At 32.4% G+C, this 11405-nt stretch overlaps 2 protein-coding genes across 2 annotated transcripts in view; one reads left to right on the plus strand and one right to left on the minus strand.

The window, feature by feature from the left end:
• Positions 1 to 2230, plus strand: part of LOC104809080 (VAN3-binding protein-like) — a 4389-nt gene extending 2159 nt beyond the window's left edge. Inside the window, exons 4-8 of the mRNA XM_010534977.1 lie at positions 17 to 161; positions 482 to 748; positions 847 to 896; positions 1123 to 1180; positions 1724 to 2230. Of these exons, the coding sequence (XP_010533279.1) occupies positions 17 to 161; positions 482 to 748; positions 847 to 896; positions 1123 to 1180; positions 1724 to 1938 (735 nt within the window). The 3' untranslated portion in view covers positions 1939 to 2230. The remainder of the gene's footprint in view (positions 1 to 16; positions 162 to 481; positions 749 to 846; positions 897 to 1122; positions 1181 to 1723) is intronic.
• Positions 2231 to 8101: 5871 nt separating this feature from the next.
• On the minus strand, positions 8102 to 8888 carry LOC104808572 (EPIDERMAL PATTERNING FACTOR-like protein 5). Its single transcript, XM_010534276.1, has 2 exons — positions 8638 to 8888; positions 8102 to 8369 (listed from the first exon to the last, which is right to left on the minus strand). Exons 1-2 carry the CDS (start codon positions 8729 to 8731, stop codon positions 8140 to 8142), a joined length of 324 nt encoding a protein of 107 aa, XP_010532578.1. The 5' UTR covers positions 8732 to 8888; the 3' UTR covers positions 8102 to 8139.
• Positions 8889 to 11405: the final 2517 nt, after the last annotated feature.

The following is an 11405-nucleotide window of genomic DNA, read 5'->3' on the forward strand; positions in this document are numbered from 1 at the left end:
ATGAAAGTGAGGAATAAATGCGACCCTTGTGGCTGCTCAGTGCGTGGAGGCTGCTGAAGTGATGGGAGCCGAGCGCGAGCACTTGGCCTCCGTCGTGAGCTCCGCCGTCAACGTCCGCTCCGCCGGAGATATCATGACGTTAACCGCCGCAGCTGCCACAGGTTCGGTACAATTGAAATTGACCCGAAATTTTTTCATGGGTTTTGTTCAAGTTCCAAACTTTTTCGAAAAAATTGGTAAAACTTGGGTTTCTTTAAAAACCCAAACTTGATGAAGATATCGAACATTTCCAGATAAACTAATTTTCTGACAGGATCTGATTTTGTTCATGGGTTTTGTTCAAGTTCCAAACTTTTTCGACAAAATTGGTAGAACCGATCATGGGTTTCTTCAAAACCCAAACATGATGAAGATATGGAGCATTGTCAGATAAACTAATGTTCTGATAAGATTTCTGATTCTCGTCTTCTGATGCCACCAGCGTTAAGAGGTGTGGCGACATTGAAGGCGAGGGCACTGAAGGAAGTGTGGAATATTGCATCAGTGATTCAGATGGATAAAGGGATAAATTCAGGAGGATGCAGCAATCATAATGGCAACGGCAATGGCAATGGTAACGGTAACAGTAGCAATGGCAGCTCAAGCAGTAGCCATAGCGGTGAACTCGTCCCGGAGGATAATTTCTTGGGGATTTGCAGCAGAGAATTGCTTGCTAGAGGCTGCGAACTCCTCAAACGCACCCGAACAGGTAATCAACGAATTCACTAAAACGGAATCAACTCTATTTTTTGGTTTAAAACATCCTCATTTTGGTTCTTGGATCTCTTTGGCTGATGTTGTTTCCAGGTGATCTCCATTGGAAAATAGTCTCAGTTTACATCAACAGAATGAATCAGGTATGAAGAACCTTTACCAATTGGTTTACTGATCTGATGAGCTTTGGGGTGAAAAGATTAAAGGCGTCAAATTATTAGTGAATCAATGCAAACTTTAGTCTTTTTACATGTGTGAACGGTAAAAAAAGAAGAGAAGGGGGAAAAAGCTAAAAGCATATATGATGAAGTGTAATGAGATATACTTTTCCTCACTGTTTATGCATATTTCTTTGGTTGATGATTGAAGGTTATGTTGAAGATGAAGAGCAGACATGTTGCAGGGACCATCACCAAGAAGAAAAAGAGTAAGAACCCATCACTCATCTCATTCCATGTAATCAATTTCCATGAAATTAAGGAGATGCATTTTTTAGACCTAAAACCCTTTTTCCCAAACCCCAAAAACAAGACATTTTCAAGATTGTGGAAATGGGTTTGGTGACAGAGAATTTCTTTCTGTTTTTTGGCATGTGTTGTTCTCATAAAGACTTCAATTTTGTCACCATATACTATCAATAATATGTGAGCCCTTGAAAAAAAGAGGATTCAAAGCTCTGATGAGATGTGGGTCTACTTCGGATTTGGGGATTTGTGGGAGGGGAAAAAAAGCAAAAGCATATGAACTAAAGTAACTAAAAGGATCAAAAAAAAAAAAAAGGGTGTGATCTTTTACTTTTTGTCTCACTCGTGGGTCCAAAGTTTATAAATTTTATCTCAATCATATCTCCTACCCTAACGTTTGTGAATTGCAAGACTTTGGTTTATGATGACCCTATAAACAATCATTTTCTCTTTTCTTTTTTCTTTTTTAAATTTCTTCATTTGATGGTTTGGAAATTACATTTCAGACATAGTGCTTGAGGTGATAAAAAATGTACCGGCTTGGCCCGGCCGCCATCTTCTCGAGGGCGGGGAGGATTTCAGGTATTTCGCCCTGAAGACGGTTTTACGAGGCGTTGTGGAATTCGAATGCCGAAGCCAGAGGGAGTACGATGTGTGGACTCAAGGGGTGGCAAGGCTTCTTGCTGTCGCAGCCGAGAGGAACAACAGATGTAGAATCTGAATGATTTTTATGGGGGGTGTTGTTTTTAACTTATGGGGTCAAAGTAGAATTTGGAGAAAGTTTAGGGGTTCCTTTTAGAGGGTTTCTTTTGGGGGAGGGTATAGAATGAAATTGGCGAGAGTTTTTAACGATAGTATTAGTGGGGGGTTGGGGGGAGGGGGGACTTTGCTAAAAAAAAATGTTAGTGGGTGTTCGTAATTTCATGTTCTCTATTTCCTTTTTTTTTTTGGTGTTTTTGTAAAAATGTTATATATATATATATATATCTAAGTTTTAATGGGGTGGGTCCATATCCACATTTCTTGGGAAGATAAATATTCTTGCTTTTGTCTCAATTTTAATGGGGAATATCTCATTCTTGAGGGAATCAATCATATGGTTAGTTTCATGTACACAACCACATGCTTGAGTATGATAACACAAGTTTAGAATATTTAATAGTGAAATAATGAAACACAAGTAAATATAATGAGAAGAGATCATGACATTTTAATCTATAGAGATACAGAAATATTAATGTCTAGAATATTTAATGGTCGAAGCTAAATTAAAATAGTGGTGGTTGGGATTAAAAATAAATCAAAGTAAATACTTTGCATCATATAAATAGTATGTTTCTAATTATGATTAATTTTGTGGTGATTACAAAAAAACAGCAGTGATGTGAGATTTGTAATGAAAGTGAGGAATAAATAAACATAGGCCCCATCTCATGTTTGTTGTGATTCCGAGTGGATTTTTTGTCTGTCTTCACAAGTGAAGAAGGAAGCAAAAGAAGGAATCTTTGGACTGAGATGGTCAAAAAAGAAAAAACCCATTTCAAGGAAAAGGAATATATATGTATACAATAATGTGTTTATATAAATATTATAAATATAAAGTATTTTTTTTTAATTTTGTTTGCTTTATTTAAATAAATCTATTGGCTCTATCCAAATCTAGGTAATTTAGTGATAACAGAACATCATGTTTGTATCCTAAATTTAAATCCAAATATAGAGAGATATTCATTCGGAGTTTTCAGATTTTTTGAGAGATATAATTGGATTAAATGTCCGGTCAATTTTTGAATTATTAAAAAAAAAATCTATTGGCCCTATATCTCTTTGGTTCATTTTCTTTTATGGTGCCGTCGTTCGTTCTTATCTTGGCATCACCGGTCAAAAGAAATATTTGTAATTATTTATCAAACCATTATAATAATTATTATTTACGCATCAATGTAAAGTTTTATCCACATTGAACAAACTTTTGTTTTTATTCCGATTGGACTAGCTTCGGGATATCTTTAAATTTTTGAATTTGGTCTGCAATAAAGCTGTGAATATAATTTTGTAATTAATCTAATACAATGGCAAAATGAATTGTTAATCTAATTTTTAATTATTTTGTTATGTATGCATACAGCGATTTAACCGCTAGATACAACTAATTAGCTAGGTTAAAAAAGAATCTATAGGACATACTTAGATTACAATTCATAAATAAAATAAAGGTATTAATCTAATAAAAAAAATATGAATATACCAAAGAATGTATTAACTAGACCAAGAAATAGACAACTACAATATAGATTTTCTTTGCACGAATGTACATCAATATTAATTAGAAAATATTCGAATGCCCATCATATTCTACAAGAAAATATAACTCTATTTTATATTATTGGAAAAAAAGATAAAACATAAAGAAATTAAAAAAATTCTATTTTCTTGTTTACTTCGGTAATAGATTTGAACCCTCATGTTAACATATTGTATCCCGGTGATAAATTAATAATATTATTTTCTTCATAAATAAATTTCTAATATTTTCGTTTTTTCTGTATAATTTCAACCAACATTGAATAGGCAATAATATCACAAAAATTGCAACACATTCAAGTGTTGAACGGCCGAAATAAAACACACTTGGGCCTATATTTGAAATAATCGAATCACTATGGGGCCTGCATTTTGTTTTATCAGACCAACAAAAGGCCCATTGAGACCCATTTTCAATTTTTGCTTTTTTCATCATAAATGTAATTCACGCACGGATTTTCATTTTCCCTTATTTTCTGAAAAATATATTCGAATATATATATATATATATATATATATATATATATATATATATATTTGACAGCCTTCATATGTGCACAGTGCGCACACATACACACACATACGGTCTATATACAGGAACCGATTTCCTCTTCTTTTTTTTTTCCAAATACATCGGGATTCCAACATATATATATATGTATGCAATGCATGCATGTAGGTACCGTATGTACGTATGTATGTAAATAAGATTATACACGTGGCATGAATTATATATGCATGTGGGATATTCGTGCATAACAGGGAAAGAATCTTGCTGGTTTAATTAATTAGTGTTGGTATTAATTGATTTGGTTGGTTCTCTGGTTTAGTTTTGGTTTAGTTTTGAATTTTCAGTTTGGCGTTTTTCTTTCTTTTGTATAAAACCTCTGTTATTTTGTTTTGTTTTCGAATAAGATATAAGAAAATTGTTCCACGGATGTTTCTTCTCGTTTTCCTCTAGATTTTGTTATGGTATCAGAACGAAAAAGCTTCCGATCTTCGTTTTTTTTCGTTTTTCTGATTGATTTCATTAAATCTCCTTTGAATTTCTTCGATTTTTTTTTTTCGGATCTTTGATGGATCCTTGTGCGAATCCAGAAAATTCAACCTCTCTTGTGGTGAAGAAACTTCTTTCAGCTACTTCGATCCTAGATCCTTATGCAAGTCCTTTGTATCTTCATGTCGCAGATTCATCTGTCTTAGTGCAGGTTATTAATTGAAGATTCCAAGTGTAGGACGGTGTATTTAAACTAGGAGTGGGCGTTTCGAAAAACGGTTCGGGTTCAGGAAAGGAATAGATCGGTTCGGTTCTTTCGGTTTTACAAAAATAGGTAACAATCGGTTTTTATATTGTATTCGGTTCGATTTCGGTATCGGTTCTTTTCGGTTCCGGGTTTTATTAAAAAAGGATAGATTTTCTTTAAAAATATTTGGTTTTTCGGGATTTTTAAAGTTCGGTTCAGTTCCGGGAAAATTAGGTTCTCTAAAAATAGTACCGTTCGGGAATTAAGAACGGTTTTGGGTCGGAAAAAGTACCATTTTTTCGGTTTGGTTCGGTCCGGATCCGAAGAATTGAACCGAAACGTCGACCCCTAATTTAAACCTACCGAAACACGGATATTAATATCTAAAATTATGTGAAATTTAAATTGAAAAAAAAAAGCAGCAGTATAATGAGAATAGATTTGAGAATGCATTTTTGTTTATATCGTCTATCTACATAAACCGCAACTTATATTTTTGGTTAAAAACCATATCCTAAAACATTTATTGTTCTTTATGGTTAATATTCTAAAATTTCTTCTCACGGATTCATAAATTTTTGGATAAAGTTTCTTAAAAATATTATTATATACCCGTTTCCAAACTAAATGTGTACATAATATATATATATATATATATATATATAGAGAGAGAGAGAGAGAGAGAGAGAGAATAATAAGTTACTTGAAAAAAATACGACATGGTAGACCAGCAGCCCGACCAAATCCATCACGTCAATCTCGTTTCTCTAAAACCTCTTTGATAGTTTTTACAATTTCTTTTGAAAAAATGTTTACTGTTTACTATTTTACGTCGAAACTTATTTTAAATAATACAACAATTGTGGTCTCGGTCAAATGTTAATCAATCTTTTTCATACGACAATTATAAAAACAATAATAATTTGCGTGTAAGGACAATCTAAATCCATGCAATAAAATTGTAGGAAAAAAACATGCGTACAATATTGTATATACAGGTTTTGAAGATCATATTGGAAATCTTATTAGAAATTAACTTTAATATAAAAATGAATGATAACACTTTTAAAATTTAAACAAAAAAACAAAAACATAACCGACTCCTGTTTTAACCAAATAAAAATTTCAGATATGGAAACGTGATCAAATATATATGTGGATGTATGCATTACACAAAAAAAAAAAAAAAGATTTTAATATTCAAAATGGATTTGAATGTCTGGTGGACCGACCGGATTTTGTCATGAAATACAAAAACATATATAATTGGATCCATGCAGACAAAAACCATGCCCGTCTTCTCCTCATCTTGTCCCCCCCAGTTCCAGAAATTTAAGCCCTCATGCCATATCATTAATTACACTTTGATAAATTAAATTAATCTCTCTATACAAAAATGGGAATATATATTATTAAAGAAAAGCCAACGGCCAAACATTCAAGGCGTTTCTTAAAAAAAAAACAAAGAGGAATATTATTCCCAATTTTTTTTTACTGAATTTATTTAAATGTTATACAATAGGTTTATAAAAATTTATGAAAATAAGGGTAGCAATTTTTAAATCAAACTCTATATATAAAAATCTGATCAAACGAATCTAGAATATAATTTTTGCTAAAAAAAAAAAATTAAAATGATAAGTCCCTCCCTCTATACCAGAGGTCATGGGTTCGATTCCTTTTGAGGTCTGAGTTTTTTCTGAGTCGGTCAGTTTCACCTGATTTATCTGCTCTGCGTAGTTTGCCGACTATTACACGAAGTTGGAAGTTTTACTGTCCGAGATACCGTCCGACCCGAAAGACTGTGAATACGGGTTTCCACCGTATACAAAATAAAAAAATCGGAAAAATTTAAATATAGTAACGATCTTACCGAATTTTGAAACTATTTCCTTAAAAGGTGGATGCTTGACTTGACAATACACAAAGCAAAACCCAAAGATATATAATTTTATGGTCCGATCCATCTACGTGTTTCTTGATAATAAAAAAAAATATATGTCTATTTTCAAATCTGAACAAATATAAAAATAAATAAATTTAGGTAGTTATATGTATATATTTGTTGCCGTAAATCATATTCTAGTATTTTCTTTAAACATTTAACCAAAATTAAATCAAATTTTGGGCACGAAATAAGTCGTATACGTTATGAATGTTCTAATAACCCGTACGATGCCGAATGTATACATTTTTACAAGAACAAAGAGTGGAAGAGGTCCGAGGGGCATGTGAAGCTGGCGTTGACTGGGAATTGATTATGAATTTTGGTACGACTCTTTCCATACGGAAACTAGGACGATTAAATCAATCAATTACGTGCAACAACATTATTTCGAATTTATAAATTTGATTGAGAAAAAAAGGGACACATTCGTACTTTTATTTAAGAATCTCTCCTAAAAATATATTTTATTACACAAAGTGTATTATATATATATATATATATGTATGCATGTATATGAAGTGATAAATAATATTTCCCCCAAAACTTTGGGCCTTAAGGCGATAGAGATTTTATTTTAAACTTCTATAAAATAAAATAAAATGGTAACAATTTGGTGATATTTTTATATTCGGTAAGTTTTTTTTTTCATGTTAATGATCTAAACACTAGGATCGAGTCGTTAAAACAATTAAATGATTGTTCTTCTTCAAAACTCTATATACATTATTCTTTTTTTTTGTTACGATGGGAAACCCCTATCCTACAACCTTTCGGGTCGGACACCGGACATCGCAATGCCTCTCAGTCCATGGACCGGACGAGAACGACATCAGAACAGCATCACAGACCTGAAAAAACCTACCGCCCTGCGCAGTAACCGGCAAACCACGCAGAGCAGGTAAACCAACCTCGTAAAGCTGACCGGTTCAAATGAAGTACCATATATGAGATTCGAACCCACAATCTCATATAAGAGGGGTTGTCATTAACTATTAGGCTGGAACTCCCCTACATTATTCTTTTTGCATAAACGTTACATTAACAAAATTAATTTACTAGTAACAATGAGTAAAATTTATCAAACGGAAATTATTAATCCACGTAGCGACAAGTTACTGCGCTGTCGAGGGACAAACCAAAGGGTCCAAAACACACATGCACGACGATATAGTTATATATATATATATAGTGTTTTTTTGTTGGCGGAGTTGTCCGAAAATAAGGGGCAAAACCAAATTAATTTGGCATGACAAATTTCTCTATTAAATAAACTAAATAAAATTTAATGCCTACAATTAAATTTGCAATTATAACCCCCATGGATATGTGATTTCACTGCATTGTAATTAAAAATTAACCAGGAAATTAGAAAAAAAAAAGGTTTTGGATATCTTTTTTATAAAATTCTTTTAAATAATTAAAATTTTCAGGGCATGAAAAGCCTATTGCCACATTTGCACCGCCAAGCTTCAGGGTAATACTCCAATGGCGTACTCAAACCGGGTTGAATCGGCACGTGAACCGGTTTACACGGTTCGCACCTCCCACACTTGGATCTACACGTCGGCGGCAACGAACCCGGTCCGTTAAACCGTTTCTGTACCAGGATCCGACCCGGGTAACCAGGCCCCGTCCACTCCTGCTCAAGCCCGCCTCCTGTTTCGAGACCACCAGTTAGCTACCGAGTTGACTCGCTCTCCCCATACCCCATAGCAAGAACAGGACATAAGTACAAGTTCGTGTAGATGGTAAATGCCGAGAGAAAAGTTGGGTTCTTTTTTGTTGTTGCAAGAATCAAGAATGGCACACCTCGATTTGAGAGCGAGTTTTTTTTTTAATTTAAATGTGAATTATGAGAATGAGTATCACTGATTTCGATGAAATTTTGAGGAAAATAAAGAAGTGATTTTTATTGGGTTCATACCAAAATGGGGGAGAGAGACGGCGGAGGAGAAGGAGAGGAAGAGCAGAGCAAATACGGCGGAGACGACGCGGCGGCGAAGGAGCCCGGCGCCCATTAGCAAGTGCCGGCGATGGTGCGCACGTTAGCCGATACAAAGTGTGCGGTGCCTTTTTTTTTGTCGATATAGTTTTTTTCCAGTACTGTCTGGTTTCAGGGTTTTGCTGAGAGAGAGATTGCTCGGGGAAGGGGTGGGTCAACAGTAGATTCTTAGATCCTCCTCTCTATGAAGTTATGATTGTGGAATGGAGAATATTATATGTATTTTTTATAGGATTAATCCAAAAAAAAAAATTCAAACTCGCGAAAATTTTCCCCGTAAACCATTAACTTTTAATCTCCTAAAAAAAACTTTAAATTTGGTAAAAACTTCGACAGAAATTAAAAATTTATCATTTTTTATATAGAAGATTATAAATTTAGAGTTTTATATAGAAGATTTTAACAAGTTTAAGGTTTTTTTTGGATTAATCCATTTTTTAAATAAAAATTTATATAATTAAATTTGATATTTCATGGTTTAATGCGTTTAATGAATAATGCATACACTCATTTGAACTTTTGAAACCACGTCCTTATAGTTATAGTAAGGCTTCTTAATGCATGTGATTTTGATTATTGATATTTATAGTAAGGTTTCTTAATTTAATGTGTTAGAGAAAATTTTTATATAGTTTTTATTTTGTGAATAAAAAGAGAGTGTTCGAGATTACCAAACAATTTCGTATTCTAAAATACACCAAACAATGTATAAGAACCGGATGCATCATTTCCATCTACAAACAAGACCCAAGATATTATTGTCTCAGAAATAAAAAGAAGGGCCCATGATATGAAAATGGGCCAAGGCCCAATAACAAGGTCCGGCCCAATAGAGGGTAAACGACAGAAGGGGATGAGGCCTATGATGTCTCTGAGCAGTGTCCCTACGAAGGGAACAGCAGCAACCCCTGACTCCCTGACCCATAGCCAACGTGATGCCTCTCATACTAACTATTCTTTTTATTTATTTATTTATTTGTTTTTATTGACAGAAGCAAAGCAAAAATATTCCGAAAAATAATGGAAGAACTATAATGTACATAGTAAAAGTAAAAATATGAAAAATATATTATTATATTTTTTTTTGTTTTTTTAATATTAGATTTTATTAGAGATTAAATGAAAAGGCTACAAATTTTTTGTTATTGCAGTAATTACCTGAAATGTCAAATAATAATTTAGTGATGGATTTTTGTGGGTGAATGAGAAATGGCAGGGGAAAGCTTTATATGTTGAAAGGGTTTGGATTGGGATTTTATGGACCTGGTTCCGTTTTGGAAAACGACTGTTCAAAATTTTCCACTTTCTTGCCACTGTCTTCTCAATTATTTCCTCCAAAATCTATTTATACACACACATATATATATATATATATAATGTTGTTTGTTGTGATTCTAACGAATTATAAGTTGAAAAAAAAACATACATACAATTTCTGAAAAGTGGAAGAGATGATAATAAATAAAGGGGAAATTAGGACAGTACTTTTTTTTCCCTCTATATTATTATTTTTCGAAATTATGAAAAAGCAAAAAAAAAAAAAACTTTTGATAAGGAGAAGAAAAGGGAATGGGGGGAGGGTACTGTGTCCATATGAAGGGAAGAGGCCACGCCCCACGCCGAGCAGTTTCTGGAAAATATGAGAGAGAGAGAGAGAGAGAGAGAGAGAGAGAGAGAGAGAGAGAGAGAGAGAGAGAGAGAGAGAGAGAGCGGGTGTGATGTATCTCTCCTCTTTGTTCTTTTCCGTTTCATGTTGGTCTCTGCTCATTTCTCCATGAAAATGGACCGTCTTCATTATATATATTATATTTTGTGTAGCTTCGATGAAACAATGACAAACCATGAAAGATAAAAGACATTCATGACCATGCCTTTCTAATGCATATATATATATATATCTATATATCTATATCTATATAATATCTATAGTTCAACTGATAAAATAAAACACAAAACCTGTATTATTTTTCCAGTCAACTGTTCAGATCAAGCAGAGCCGTCTCAAACAATTTAATGGCCCTATACGATATAATTTACGATATTAAATTACAAACTATTTTTTTAATTTATTTTTAATTTAATTAAAAATATAGAAATAAATAAATAAAATAAAAAATAATTAACAAATCTATAAATTTATCAATTTAATTTAGTATATCAAATTTTAACTCTATCTACATATATTGAATTAAAAATGTAAACTTACAATTCAAATAAAAATATTATTGTTAATACATTAAATAATAAAAATGAAAATAAATGATAATTTTTATATAAAATAATGAAAAAATATATAAAACTTAAAAATAAATATTCAATATATGAATAAAATTAATATTTAGATATTAAATTATAGAGAAAGAGAAAAAGATTATTAAAAATAAATTAAAAGTTTATGATAGAATTTTTAAATTTTATGTTTAAAATATAAAAAAAATTAAATATTAAAATGGTAATAATGTTCTATCTTTAATTATATGTAAAACAAAATAAAATTATCAAATATATATAAATAAATGTGGGGCCCTCTTGAAGGTGGGACCCTGTGCAATATCTCCATTTGCAAATCCTTAAGACGGCTATGAGATAAAAAATTGTTAAGAGTATTGATTTTTTTTAACCTACAAATTTAATTTCGGTTCAATCTATATAGATACGTCTCTTATTTTTATCCCAATATATATATATAT

The sequence above is a fragment of the Tarenaya hassleriana genome, unplaced genomic scaffold, assembly GCF_000463585.1.
Source record: "Tarenaya hassleriana unplaced genomic scaffold, ASM46358v1 Cleome15, whole genome shotgun sequence".
Classification (NCBI taxonomy): domain Eukaryota; kingdom Viridiplantae; phylum Streptophyta; class Magnoliopsida; order Brassicales; family Cleomaceae; genus Tarenaya; species Tarenaya hassleriana.

Bases quoted from the DNA above. Each gene is read 5' to 3' on its own strand.
- LOC104808572 (XM_010534276.1), bottom strand. From the start codon at position 8,731: ATGGGCGCCGGGCTCCTTCGCCGCCGCGTCGTCTCCGCCGTATTTGCT. The intron at 8,370-8,637 runs GTATGAACCCAA...GTCTCGAAACAG, and splicing joins CGTCTCTCTCCCCCATTTTG to GAGGCGGGCTTGAGCAGGAG.